Source organism: Pelophylax lessonae, assembly GCF_965119305.1.
Source record: "Pelophylax lessonae genome assembly, chromosome: 2".
In the NCBI taxonomy this organism is placed as follows: domain Eukaryota; kingdom Metazoa; phylum Chordata; class Amphibia; order Anura; family Ranidae; genus Pelophylax; species Pelophylax lessonae.
Window position 1 is genome coordinate 149,943,892 of NC_138769.1, and position 15,351 is coordinate 149,959,242.

At 40.5% G+C, this 15,351-nt stretch overlaps 1 protein-coding gene and 1 pseudogene across 3 annotated transcripts in view; both read left to right on the forward strand.

The window, feature by feature from the left end:
- Nucleotides 1-15,351, forward strand: part of CUX1 (cut like homeobox 1) — a 615,616-nt gene that overhangs the window by 426,424 nt on the left and 173,841 nt on the right. Inside the window, exons 19-20 of one of the 2 annotated variants that reach the window (XM_082244943.1) lie at nt 2,605-2,770; nt 3,106-3,162. The exons of the other annotated variant lie outside the window; for it this stretch is intronic. Of the exons in view, the coding sequence (XP_082101069.1) occupies nt 2,605-2,770; nt 3,106-3,162 (223 nt within the window). The remainder of the gene's footprint in view (nt 1-2,604; nt 2,771-3,105; nt 3,163-15,351) is intronic. 2 annotated transcript variants of the gene reach the window in all.
- On the forward strand, nt 6,699-11,419 carry LOC309546634 (annotated as a pseudogene). Its single transcript has 2 exons — nt 6,699-6,859; nt 9,743-11,419. The product of its transcript is annotated as an uncharacterized misc_RNA (transcript).

Below are 15,351 nucleotides of genomic sequence, written 5' to 3' on the forward strand. Positions count from 1 at the left end.
TGAGATTAAGGCAAAAAACCTTTAGCCTCTACAACCACTTTGTCTGTTTTCCTATTTGTGTGTACTGCAGATAATGAATTTCACTGTGCAGTAGCATTTTTTTAATCAGACTATTGGGTTGCTTACATCTATAAAATTAATTAGTGAATGTTATAAGGGAATCTTCAATTGTGGTACCTAATAAAAATAAAATGGTACCCCATTTCAGCTTACTATCAAGCCAGGATCTCCAAACTTTTGAGAACGTGGGCCAGATTGCATATTTTACAAATATTTGCAGAATGGCCGTAGCAGCAAGTGGAGGTTGATCAGGTCAGGGTGGATGAAATGCTGTCCTCCTGTGAGTCGAGGGGCAAGTATGTGATTGGTTGCTAGGGCACCAGCAGTCCTTGCAACCAAGGAGGGTACGTAGACTGAGAGCGCAGCTAGGGGAACCTGTGCTGGAGACCAGGGGGAAAGGGTGTTGTGAATGTTGGTGAGACTCAGAGACCGTAGGCTGACCTGAAGACCTTGTTGAGAACTGTGTAGGAGGCCACTGACCCTAACTGCAGACCAAATCTTACAGCGGGCCAAACTTGGCCCACAGGCTGTAGTTTAGAGACCCCTGCTATAAAGGGATCTTTTTCTGGTGAAGCCATTCTTCATAAGTCCCTCCACCTTGACTAAATCCCCAGTTCCAGTTGAAGAAAAACAGCCCCAAAGCATACTTTTTAGCATTATGGCCAAAAACTTTAGTTTGGGTCATATAACACATTTTCCCACATGCTTTTTGCGACTTGATGTAGTTTTTTGCAAAATATAGCCGGGCTTGGATGATTTTGTTAGCAAGAAAGGGCTTCTATTTTGTCAGACTACTCAGCCATATGAAGAATACAGGAGATTGTTATCACATGTAGTGCACAAACAGTACTTACCAGAAATTGCTGTGGCTCCTTTAATGTTGCTCTAGGCCTCTTGGCAGCCTCCTGTACCAGAAGAATGGCTTCAACAAAAGATGATCAAAGTTTTGGAACAGCCCAGCCAGAGCCCAGACCTGAGTAGAGTTAAAAAAACTTTTGGGTGACCTGAAGAATGCGGTGTACAGGAAATGCCCTCGAAATCTGACAGATTTGCCTTTTGCATTTTCCCAAGATGTGCCATGCTGATAGACTTCTATGCCAAAAGACTGAATGCTGTCATAGAATCAAAAGGTGCTTCAACAAATTATTTAAGGGTGTGCCTATTTATGCAACCAAGTTATTGTTTATAAACCCATCAGATCGGTGGGTGACCTGGACCAGGTTCCACAAATCACACCACGGATTGCAGCTGTACACATGTGCAACCCTTTCTTAATGGGCCCTAGTGGGAAAGCCACCTACGTGTCTACTTGCATACCTGCCGGAAGAACAAGTTGGGCTGTAGGGCTACTTTTTGAAAGTACGGTTATCCTAAATCCTAATCCTCCAGTTTAGCTTTTCCCTTTGCCTTGATTCCTTTTTTCTTTTTTCCAAGATGTGACACTTTTGCTGCACAAATACATTACATAAAATAAAAGCTTTATACATTACTGCCTAATGAGATAGTACTGCCTTCTCTTCAGATTAGCACATTATGGACTTATGGGGACATCTGGTTTATACCTCTGAGGGTAAAGTTCAGCTACACTCAGATGGGGATGTTCCTCCTCTCCCCTCCTCCCTAACATTTTTTGCGGGGGGAGGGGAGCAGGTATGAGAGCAACGGAGGTGTGGCCCCCTCCTCCTTCCCCCACAGCCTCCTGGGACATGTCACAGGTCCCAGAAAAGCTGCTGGACCAATCCAATCAAGCCCCAAGCAGTCACAGTCGGCTGACCACAGTTAGTATGCTGGCACCAGTGACTGAAGCCAGGTGAAGAAACCGGCCAGGTGAGGACAGCGCTGGATCCTGGGGCAGGTGAGTGTCCTATTAGTTAAAGTCAGCAGCTGCATTTTTAGTAGCTTCTGACCTTTAATTTTTGAATAACACGTTAAGATTGAGCTGTTCCCAAATTCAGAAAACGCAGTGGGCATATTGCTTAGCTGCTGCATGGGCCCCCATGGTCTGGTTTGTCGTGGACATTGTCAGCTTTTTACATCCATTTGTGTCCCTATTTGCAAGAATTTCCTTAACTTATTTAGGACAGTAAATGAGAAGAAATCTTTTCAATGGGTACTTCCCCTTTTTTTTCAGTAAAGTGAGGAAGGGATAGAACATCAGCCTCCCCCCTTGTCTTCACAACACCTAGAGCACAATCTTCCCGAAGGAGTCACAGAAATTAAAACCTGACAGAAATTGTACCTCTACCCCACTCTATCCAAAAGTACAAAGTTTGGCTGGAGTTTGGCTTCAATGTTCACTTATTTTCTCACTTGCTGGCTTTTATTTTAGTGATTTGAATTAGTTTTCCACAATGTACATGTGATTTTGTTTGTAATTTTTTTTTTTTTGTGCATTTAATACTTCCATATCACTTTATAAAGCTGGTAGTATAACACCAGACTGATCTGCTTTCTGTGGTATAAGATCATGTATTTGAATAAACCAGAGCCAGACCTATGAAGGTAAGAGCAATATTTCTGACAAAACCTGTGTTGAATTTGCAGGTGCTGGGCCTGTCACAGGGCAGTGTCAGTGACATGCTGTCCAGGCCGAAACCCTGGAGCAAGCTGACGCAAAAAGGCCGGGAACCATTCATTAGAATGCAGCTATGGTTGAACGGGGAGCTTGGGCAGAGCGTCTTGCAGTCACAAGGACAGCAACAAGGACAAGGTACTATAAATAAAAACTTTGTGTGAGCCTTGCTGTGCACTACCTAATTTTCCTCTTTTGCTCTGTTTAAAGGGTTTTTGGCAGCAGGCAGTGATATAGTCAGAATATGACCTTGGATAATTCTATCAGACAGGAATGACAGGGAGGCAGTGTACTGCCGAGCTCTTGTACTCATTTAGTTGTGTGGAAAGTGAGATTTGTTCCGCCCGTGGCGGGCACTGCATTCCATGGGTTTTTAGTGCCCTGTGGCAAAGAAAGTGCTGATGTATGACGATTCTTGCAGAGCTGATTTTTGCCATATCCTTTGCTGACTTACCTTTTTTTCCCATTTATAGCCCTTCAATCTGCGGCAACTCAGCAGGATCCTGTTATCGAAGGATGTCCAAGTCCAGGTACATTATAGTGAATCTTTTTTTTTTTTTTTCAACATGATCTGAGTAAGATTATATGTAGTCTGGCTCTACGTGCTCTTCTGATATTTGGCTGTGCTTGGGAAAATCATCTGTGGCATTTTAAATGTAAATTTTCTTCATCAACCAGCATTTTCTGTTTTCAAAGTACAAAATGTTTTTTGCAGATTCAGCAAATAATTAGTCATAGAGTGTTTGGTGTCGATGAGGCAGCAGTATACCTTTTTCCAAACATCCACAGATAAAACAAGCGTGGTTTTTAACCTGAATTTGAGAATGGACAGTATCTTTTTTTTTTTTTTTTTTTTTTTTGGATACTTGTACTGTAGCTGTGGCCTATGATGAGGCCTATGCTCCTATTGTGCCCCATTGCCACCATGCCTGTACATTCTGGTAGCGATCACTGAGCTTGCTTCGTCTACTGTAACTGCTATGCTGGATTGTTTCTAAAATGTAGAAAGGATATAATATGGAGGTTGATTTGGGAAAAAAGCACTAGGACAGTGACTGCCTTCTGTTGAGGGGAAGAAGTGACTTTACACCTACTTTGTGAAAAGGAAAATCTATCATAATTTTTGGATAATGGCTTTGGTTCAAGATGTTTTGGCCTAGATCTTTAATGACAAAATTTGTCATTTGCTTTTTCTAATGTATTGCATGGAATACAGTCAAAACATTAGAACCTAGGTCTCCACTAAAAGGATTTCAGGTATTAGGCTTGGTTCACACTAATTCCTTTTTTGGTGCTTTTTAAAACGCACTACAGTCCCTTTAACATGGTTTGCTATTATGTAACACTATGGGAAAGGTTCACATCTATGCTTTTTTTCAGCCACTGCGTTTTAATAAAGGGTCAAGGACTTTTTCAACACAAAATGGGGTGCTTTTGGTTCAATAGAATTCAATGGAGACGCTGCAGAAAAGCATGTAGTGTGTTTTTTACGCATTTTTGACACGTTTTTTAATCTGCCCAACAACAAAATGACCAAAAAATAAATAAAAAATGCAAAACGAATAAAAAAACTCATGAAAGACAGTTTTTCACAAACCTTGCCGTTTACATAGGTTGGAAGTGGGTGAATTGGAAATCTATTCAGAAGTTTTGTGTAGGTGTTTTTGGATAGAGTGGGAAAGTAAGAGAACCTCTGCCTTGTGTTCCTTTCCTCTCACTTTTTGCCTCCATGAACACTGTTGCCTAGATAGAAAGGGAAGGAAAAATCCAATCAATCAAAAGTCAATTTTCTTTTAGCCTATCGATCTGGTGGCAAACTTTAACCACTTTCCCTTAGGTGGACAACATATGACATCCTGGGCTTTGAGTGGGGATATCTGAATGATGTCTGCAGCTGCAGGCATCATTCAGATAACATTTTGTTTGCAGCCGGCGATTCCCTTCACCATAAGAACAATCATAGCGGCTGTTCAGTCTCTTGATCATTCTTACAGGCGACGGAAGGGGATATCCCACCCCCCCCCCCCCCCGCCGCCCTCCGGTGCTTCTACCGTCTCGCCCATGTGATCGACGATCCGAAGAAGAAATCGGCCACTGGCAGGAGTGTCGCCATAGAGACTGCGAGGACCAGATGGTCCCCGGCAGTTTGTATGACTCTCGGAGGCCTGGGCGTGACGTGATGAAGTCACGCCTGGCCTGGCAGTTGTCAATACTGCACTGATCTCGGCTGAATCGTGTTTTTGTTTTTTTTTCTTTTTTTTTTTTCAGGCTTTCTAGCCTGTAGGAGAGATCTGACCCCAGATCTCCCTATAAAGAGGACCTGCTATTTAATATTCCTATTACAAGGGTTGTTTACATTCCTTGTGTAATAGGAATAAAAGTGATCAAAAAAAATAAAGGGAAAGTGTAAAAATAAAAAAAATAAAATCAACAATATAAAAAACGGAAGCGAACGTATGCGTTAGTCGCGGCCACATATGTAAACTGCGTTCAATCCGTACATGTAAAGGTATCGCTGCGAACGTTCGAGCAAGAGCAACAATTCTACTCCAAGAACACCACTGTAATTCTAAACTGGTAACCTGTAAAACATTTTAAAGGGTCGCCTATAGAGATTTTTAAGTACCGAAGTTTGGCGTCATTCCACGATTGTGCACAATTTTAATGAATGACATGTTCGTTATCTATTTACTCAGCGTAACATCATCTTTCACATTATACAGAAAAAATTGGGCTAACTTTATAAGTGTTTTTTTGTTTTTTTTTTAATTCATAAAACAGTTTCTTTTTCCAAAACAACGCGTTTGAAAATTTTCTGCGCAAATACCGTGTGACATAAAAAGTTGCAATGACCGCCATTTTATTTCCTACGGTCTCTGCTAAAAAAAAAAATATATAATGTTGGGGGGTACCGAGTAATTTTCTAGCAAAAAAATTATGATTTTTACATGTAGGAGCAGAGTGCCAGAAATTGCTTAGTATGGAAGTGGTTAAAAAACATTTAAAAAAAAAAACTGCAATTTTATGATGTGTATTTTTAAGAAGTTCCATTTTGTGGTTGCATGGAATTTTTCAAAGTCCTGTAAGCACTTTTTAGGGTGCTTGCAGTCATCAGGGCCAACAAGTATATTTTGTCCACTGCTACTATGTTGGCAGACAGCACTGCTTCTGTTTCACACTCACTCCCAGCACCGCCGGCCAGATATCTGGCAATGGTAAAAGCCTACACCAATTGTTATGAGTGTGAAAGCTGTAAACTGTTTCAGCCCTTTTGTTTATTATCCATTCTAGGCTTCTGATGATTAGAAGTAGCATAAACCTTTTTATGATGCCTGGCGTTCCCTATTAATCAGAAGCTATCTAAGAGTAGCTATAGTAAACATCCTGGAAAATCCATTTCTGACCACTGATTCCTACAACTACATTTCCCAGCAATGGGTTTGTCCACAGAGCTCTGCCTACAGCTATATAAAAGTTTCCAATAATTGATTGGATTAGTCAATCTTCTTATGTCTATGGGTAACAACACATTCCATTGCTGTGAAAGTAGCTGATCTGCACTGTTTAATCCCGTGGTACTTTACCTTTACACTTTTGTGAAATTAAAGCTGAACTTTGTCACAGGGTACCAGAGTCATGAGCAATTTGTCTATTGTTTGGTCATATACAATGCATGATATGTACCCTGCTACTGTTAATATCAGCACTTAGAATAGATGGAAATGGGATTTTTCTACCACCATACAATACACAAGCTTTTAGAGATACATTTAAACTATATCTGACATAAGAGAAACAAGTTAACTACCACTGCATCCCTTCTAAAATGTTTTTTGCCTGGCCGTCATGCATATCCCCAAAATACATTTCCTTTACAGTTGGGTGTTTAAAGTGGTAGACCGGTTTGCTTTGCTTTACTGCACTTCACTCCACACCTTGGTAAACAACCTGCAGTGGCCCCCCTGGAAGTGACAATGGACAAAGTGACTTATCAAGCCCACTCCCAATCCAATTTTAATCCCCTTCCCAGGTCTTGAATAATGATGGAGTTTACACAGAGTTAATGATGTCACTACCTCTGTCACATTACAGTGTGGCCCAGGGATTGGCTGCTCAGGCCAAGCTGTTTAACCTGGGAGGTGGTCACATGCTCCCCTATACCCTGAAGTACTGGGTATTTGTAGTGTCTGTTTTGGAGCAGCAGAGTGGAAAAGGAAGAAAGGGAAGGTGAATATAAGTGGGTTAGAGGGTGAACTAGTACAAGACTCTGAATGGGCACAGTGACAATTTTCTGCAGAAACCAGTGATCAGTCTTCTATGTAACTCCGTCTAAAGAGCTGTGATCTGTACAGCTATTCCTCTACTGCAATTTATAGACATCATAAGAGCTGATCTCTGTGTGACCTATTGTTCTGTAAGCTCACTTTTTCTAGCACATCCAAGCAGCCCTGTCTTCCCCTTACACATACTTGCTTTACTCCGCTGCTGTACATGTTGCACCAGCGGAGGTGCTCACAGAGAGTACTTTATTTTGGTTAGTGTCCTCTCATTATTATACTGGAGGTGGAAAACTGCATTTGAAGTTACAGCTGTGGGTGTTCCCGAGGGACTCGGTCTTTCTTCTTTGTTCGTCTATATTCTGAGCCATCATCCATCATGTCTAACCTCATGCTGCTTAGCAGAAGACAAACCCATAGGAATAGAAACTCGTATAACAACAACAAAAGACAACTGCTAATTAAGGACTGTTTTTTTCACCCCCAACCAATGCATACCTTGAATAATGGCTTCTACATAAGTGACTTAAATGTCCGCAATATGTTTAGATCTGCTTAAAATAATGTGGAACACAAACAAAAGTCCTTTTTGTTAATTATATCACACAGTAATTAATCTTCAGAGTCCCTCAGGAGGGGCCACAGAAGACAGAGGAGTTTGCAGATTGAATTACCTTATAAAGGTTATTAAAGTAACTTGACTGAACTTTACTACTTTTCTCTAAAAGTTTTAGTTGTCTAATAATGTTTTATATACTTTTATTTTACATTAAACAGTTTAACTTTAAAGATATAACCAAAGAAATTCCCAGCTCAATTTACCGACCAGCTTGCTAACCAACTTAATTGTCCTGTCTAATAGTATACGTTAAAAACACAGGTTTCGTTTTCACATATTTGCAAATTCATGCGTAAACTACAGAGCCTCGTCAAGGCATCCCAGTATCTGTAGGGCACTATTTCAACAGTACAAAAAAATGGCCACTGCCCTCACCTATAACTGGCCTTTGCAGCAAGGAGCACATGGAAGAGCAACGCATGCAAACCAAAACCAAAGAAATTCCCGGCTCAACTTACCGACCAGCTTGCTAACCATCCAAATTGTCCTGTCTAACAATATGTGGTAAAAACAAGGGTTTAGTTTGCACACATTTGCAAATACATGTTTAAGCTACAGAGCCCCATCAAGGCACCCCAGTATCTGTAGTCCTAACTCTAAATTTTTAGAGCCTCCATAGTGGAAGCAAGCACATGCATTATAATGGATAGGCAAAAGGCAGATGAGCCTGGAGGGAGGAGCTTGGAATTTCTGGACTATTTTAGGTGCATTAAAACAAAATAACAATACAGAACAGTTTTGAGTAATAACTTGGAAAGTAATATAAACTAGTAATGTAAACTAGTAATGCAAAATAATACAGTATAACCCTGGTCCTGGATAGAAAAATGGTCCCAAAGCAAAGCTGTTTGTTTGTTTTCAGCACTAGAATCCTAAATCTAAACTCCTGCAGCTATAAAACAAAAATTACCCAGGAGAGTTTTAAAGCAGAGGAATACCTAACTTCTTTCTCACTCCCACAGCCTTTTTCACAGCCATATGACCAGTCCCACAAAGCGGCTCCCCTGCACCATATTGTGGCTGCCCACTATTTGATGTCATTGCATACAATGCAGGACCAGCATTGAATGTGAAGGACATTGAGTGGTTCTCCCACATTACAGGAGAAGAGGAGTGCACTAGCTGCGGGAGGGATGAGGAATAAAGTAACTATTGCTGTACTTTAAACCTCCCCTAGCCTAACCAGCATTTAAACGTTGTTTTTTCTGGATGGGCCACACACAACTATTTTATTTTTTTACAGTTGTAGGAGTTCAGCTTAAGGAAGATATGATTGACTGATGTGGTCAATACAGCACATGGCTCATAGATAAGGTTGCAATAAAATATGTGGTATTTTATTTTTATTCTATAAAACCAAAATCTTAACCTATACATTTAAAGTGTACAGCAAAGGACTGTGCTGCTTAGAGAGGCTCTGGCATTTAACTGTTCGATGACAGGGCTCAGGAAGAGGCTAGATACAGCAGTAAAGGCCCATTGTACAACATAGGAATGGGTTCCAAAGGACCAGAAAAGAAAAGGCCTTATTCACACTGTCAAACCTGCATTCATATGCATTTCAGAGGACATTTTTAACAGTGACATCCACACTTATGTGCAGTCTGTTCAGCTGCATTTAGAAAAAAAGAATATTGTATGTCCAGGATCAGTTTAGACATTCTAAATGCACCTAAACTTTAAAGCAGGAACCTCTAAACACAGGAAAGAAATGATCTGAGAGACATCAAAGTTATGTATACTTCTGAGATGCTACTAAGCTGGCTTCTCTTGCATTTAGAAAAGCTAAACACATGAGTGCCAGTGTGAATGATGCCCAACACACCAGGATATGGTTACTTGAGTTATTTTCACTTGAGTCCAATGAGATTTAAAAATGACATGGTTGAAATAAAGATCCTAATCTGTGTGTCAAAGAATTGAGCCCAATGGCAGTTACTTACAGGAACTCCAAAATGCCTGAATTTCAGCACTTTTTTTTTTAACCTTGGGCATATATTTGATTGGGCTAGATTCAATTTTAGAGACAGTCAGGACTCCCAAGATTGACTCATGCCAGCCTTGTAACCAGGGCTGTGGAGTCGGAGGAAATTTTGGGTACCTGGAGTCGGAGTCGGCAAACAATGCACTAACACCTACTAAATTTAGATGGGAATTTAAAAAAAAGCAATTTTAAATATCCCAATTCACAAAAAGTTATAATTAATGACTTAGTATAAGGAAACTTATAATTGAGGAGGCCAAATGTAAAAAGGAAGAACTACAGAAAGTTCTGAAAGGACGTTTTGTCTTCCTTAAAATGGATGCATGCACACGTCACAGAGTCAATTATTTTGCTATTAATGTTAGATTTGTGGATGAAAATAACAAAACAATAACACGGACCCTCGGATTAAAGGACACTCAGGCACATCACACCAGTGATTACCTTCAGAAGTTAGTGGAGAGTGTTCTAGAAGATTTTGAAATTACAGGAACAGATTTTATGTGTTGTGACAGATAACGCTTCTAACATGTTGAGCACAATTGAGAAGATGAATGCAGATGAAAAAGGTAACAAACAGATATTAGAGTTAGAGGAAGACAGCTCTGCAAGTATTGGAGAAAGTTTAGAAACTGAAGAGAATGCTGACATTTTTTTAGACAACTTTGTTGAAGAAGCATTGAAGCTTGCTACTATTCATCATATACGTGCTGTTCATACACTGCAACTTGCCATAAGAGATGGATTAAAAGATCGCTATGCAGCTACACTAAGTGGCAAATTACGGCAAGTAACTGTTGCAGCCAGGGCCCCCGAAAACAGATGCAATTTCGAAAAGACATGCAGGAAAAGGAGCCATTTTGGATCAAACAACTCGCTGGGGAAGCACTTATTTAATGGTGAAGCGTTTGTTTGAACTTAAGACTTCATAAAAGAAATGGACAATGAAAATCTTGCATTAACTGAAAGCCAGTGGACACAGACAAAAGAGCTGGAGAACCTTCTTTCTCACCCCTTCACTGTCACCAAGAGGTTGCAATGTGATGATCTAACCCCGGGTAAATTCCTCTTGGAATGGAAGAGCCTGTTATATCGCCTGAACAAAAATGGAGGGTAAATAGCTGAGGGCATTGCATCTTCAATGATGAAAAGAGAGAGTCTTTTGCTGGAAAATGAAATCTTGTTAGCAGCTATTTATGTCGACCCAATGAGCCGACTTTTGTTGAACAGTGAACAGACTGCTACTGGGAAAAAGGCCCTCTATGATGTAGCAGTTCGCATGAAGGGATTACGACCTGAAATACCTCCACAGGGTGAAGTTCTTTTAAGCAATAGTGGTAACTCAGGATCATCTTCTTCAAACAAAGAATTAGACTTTGATTCCTTCTTAGACAAAATGGAAGTTGCTAAAGGAAAGCGACGTCGTATAAGCGTTACAGAACCAGTAAATGTCCAAATAAAAAAATTCCAACAGGAGTTTTATAAAGCACTAAAAGAAGTTGAAAAGTATGATCGCTCATCAAAATTTACTGTTGTAGAAGCCATCCTTGTTTATCCAGAGATCGTTAGTGATGTGGCCGAATAGTTACTGCAATGCCACCCACCCAAGTCAGTGTCGAAAGATTATTTTCAGCCCGAAAAATAATAAAGTCTGACTTAAGAGCCTCTATGAAAGAGGATCTGGCAGAGGCAATTCTCTTCCTTAGAACTCTACATTGAATTGATTTGCATTTGCTAAGCCTATAACTATATTTCAAGATTAATATAAACCATTTCTAGGTTTTACAGATTTTGTTTTTGGTTCATATAGATGAGCTTTGTTTTTTTTTCTAAAACAACCAAATAATGTGGTTTGTATTTTTGAACTGGTAAAGTTCCTGTTCCTGATGTTTATGCCTGCTGCTACTATCCAGCCACTTGATTAATTAATAAAAAAAAAATTAATAAAACTTTGTTGTTTTCATTGTGTTTGTCTTTTGCTTAAACTGTTCAATACAGTAGACTATTGGCTTCCCAGACAGTAGTCCTGTGGTAATGACATGTATGTTGCCTTTCTTTCCTACAAGGAATGTATAAAATACATTCGCATATTAATACAGAGGAGTCGGAAAGTACAAAAAACGGAGGAGTCAGAGTCGGAACATTATCTACCGACTCCACAGCCCTGCTTGTAACCTTGAATGCTGCTTAGGGACCCCACTCGGGCTATCGCGATCCTGTTCAGTGGATTCGGCTGTAAGGGTGCGGGCTGGGAGAATCCGCCCTGATTGTGGCTTAATCATGGAGGTGGGCAGGGTGAAACATTGGAGTGTGGCCTAGAAGGAGCGTGCGGAGGCTGTTTTTATTTGTTAGTTGCATGCTTGAGAACGGTGTGCAGTTACTGGAACATCTTTACACTTTTACAACATGCTATCGATGTACTTAGTAATCTTTTGTATGTACATATGTAGGTTTATTTTGATACTTAAATAATCTATTTTTAAATGTGTACATTGTACTGGCTTTCTTATGAGAGAGAATTGCCAAGCGGTTATGGTTACAAACTTTTGACAACTTAATTATTGATGTAAATGAAATCCTTATATAAAGGGATTTAATTTTCATTATGTAAGCTCTACCTGGTTCTTTAGGTACCTGGATTTTAGCTTGATTCCTGCATCTTACTTTGTACACTGGGTAGGATGAACTTCATTAAACCATGTTAAACTAAAACCAGATATGGTAGTCATTGACTTTTGATCAAGTATATAGTATAGAGTGACGTTTAACAGTGAATTTTAATTTATTTATTTAATTTTTTTTGGGGGGGGGGGGGAATAGGACCCAACATTACTTTTGTGTATTAGTGTGCACTACTTTAACAGCAAATTGCTGCTTCTTGTAAAAAATGTTGCTTCATATACACTGGTTATTGCCCTAAGCAGCTATCTTCTGGCACTGTGGGAACAGCCACCGCCACTAGCCTAAAGAGTTGCACTTGCTCGCCTGCCCCCTCTACAATTCAAAACGCTTGTATTACTATTCTCACACAGTGCACCACATTCTGTGAATGGAGAAAGGGCAGTTCAATTACTCGGGTGAGCGGTGCAATTCCTGGGTCAGGGTGAGCGCTGCATTTCTTTAGACTTCCAATAGTGGCTGTTAACTCTCACAACGCTGGAAGATAACCACTCAAGACATTTTCCAACACCTATGAAGTAGTTACTGAAAGGAAGATTTATAGAAGAAGCAGCAGCCTGCAGGTAATGGAATACACACCATTACACATAACTGTGTTTGGTGCTGTATTCTCAGAAAAAAATTCTAAGCTTTAGATGCAACCGAATCCATTTCATCTTTTATTCTTAGAACAAATTTATAAGGCTGGGCAGGCAAATTTGCCTCTAGGAAAGCACAGTTTTAGACAGATAGTAAAATGAATCAGTGTATTGCCAATACCTCTTAGATCAGAACACCTGTCAGTTTTTAATGCAGTCTGTACCTCTGTTGGGGAGATTTACCCTCTCTATTTCCCCTGTTTACCATCATCGTTGAAAGTAAAGAAAATCACAGATTTTGGGTTGTCCTAGAAAAGTAATAAAGGGGAAATCTTCCAATGGGGACACTAGTTCTGGTGACCTGGGGGTCCCCAAAAGATTCTCTTAATTTGCAGGGATTTTCTTTCACTTCGTGTTTGGCTATGGGACAGGAAGTGAAGGAAAATCTCCAAAATGGGACACAGATAGCGAACCAGTTGGACAGGGGTTATAATCCTCCCTTGCTCTATCTAAAATAGAAAAAAAAAGTTTGCCTATAGTTCTACTTTAGGCTTAAAAAAGCATCCATTTTAGCGATTTAGTTATTGGGGCTACCAGGTTGAAAAAAATTACAGCCACCACACTCAGCTTGTGGACCGCATAACCTAAACCAGTTTAAATGCAGAATCTTCAAGTTCAAGTGGCATATACTGTATTGGTCGTCACAATTTTTCTGTGTTTCTTAGTAGATTTTTGAGCAGATCAGCGATAAGGGTAAAAAAAAAAAAAAAAGCTTTGCACATGTTCAGCAGGGTTTATGCACTCTCTATTGAGAAATGTTTACCATTTATCTAGCCATTTTCTCCTTTTAATGATTATCGGTTTCCTTAAATCAAGACTTCATCTAAATGATTTCGACCTGAGCTTTTTATGCAGCCACCTGGATCGGGGTATCCTCAGCAAAATGTTTGGAGGCTGTACCTGTACCCCACTAGACTGAAGATTGCAGGCCTGTGTGATATGTAACTTTCAGGCACTGAACTCTGCTAGTGGTACTGACCACAGACAGACCTAATACAGACCTCTGTGTACCGTGTCAGTTAGCTGGAGAGCTCTTTCTGGGTCCGGAGCCACTGCACAGTCTCCTGAATCTGTGTCTTAAAGGGGTAGAGGCCTCTGAACGCTCTCTTGCTGAGGCTCTGTATGATGAAGTGTCTTATAAATCCTTTGCTGGATGATTTTGTTCTGATCTGTTTCCTTTGCTAGACTTGGGGTAAAAGTACTCCTTTCTCCTAGCTAAAGAAGCCTAAATCACAAATTGAAAAACATGTTGTATTTTTTTCAAGCTTTTCACTGTTACAAAACTAAAAAGGGACATTCAACCTATTTTGGATATGAAGGCTTTTTAAATATCTTCATTCAAGTCCAAAAATTTCATATGGAATCCACCTGGTCTGTCAAAGCTCCCCTCTATCAGGGAGATTTTCCAGCTTCTGTGGACATCAAATATGCATACTTGCATGTCCCCATCTTTCTAGAGCATCAATGCTGCCTCCATCTTGCTGTGGAAGAGCAATACTACCAGTTTGTAGCCCTACCATTTGTCTGTCTTCCACACCCCAAGTGTTCATTAAGACATCGGCACCTCTGCTAGCCTTAAAGGAGTTGTAAAGTCAGAAGGTCTTTTATCTTAATGCATTCTATGCATTAAGATAAAAAAAACCTTCTGTGTGTAACAGCCCCCCAGCACTTTATAATACTTACCTGAACCCGATCTCTGTCCAGCGATGTCCACTAGACCCTCAGCCGTCCGGGACTCTCCCTCCTGTTTGGCTGAGACACAGCAGCGGCACCATTGGCTCTTGCGGCTGTCCATCAAAGTCAGTCAGCTAATCAGGAGAGAGAGGGGGCAGAGTTTAACACCAGCTCTGTGTCTGAATGGACAGACGGAGCTGCAGCTTGGGTGCCCCCATAGCAAGCTGCTTGCTGTGGGGGCACTCGACTAAAGGGAGGGGCCAGGAGCTGCAAAGAGGGACCCGAGAATAGGTGGATCGGGGCTGCTCTCCGCAATGCAACTGCAACAGAGCAGGTAAGTTTAACATGTTTGTTGTTTTAAAAAAAAAAAGAGAGAGAGAGACTTTACAATCACTTTAAGCCTAGTACTCACTATTAGGTTTTTGGGCTGAACAAAAAAAAACTGAAGAGCTCAGGAGGAGATCCTGTTAGTACAGTGATCTCCCCTGCCGAGATTTTGTGTTCTGTTAGGGGATGGACTCTATCGCCATAACACACCAGTCAGTGCTCTTGTGCTGAGAGCGCAGATCAGATGCCTATCGGCAGGCCTTTTTTCGGTCATGGCCCTTCAATAGAAAAAGGGAAATACCAACCTGGTTACCCTAGCAGAGAAGTTGTATATAAAGAACCAACAATGGTATCGTTAATCTAAAAGATTACTTTATTAAAAAAGAGACCAGTCATATTTACTTACAAGTCACAAAATCTATAACTCCCAGGTACCTTCAATAAAACCAAATGGACAATGTTGTCACGCTCACACAACAAGAAAGGGCCCCACACTCACACACACACTGCCAGCATGCAGC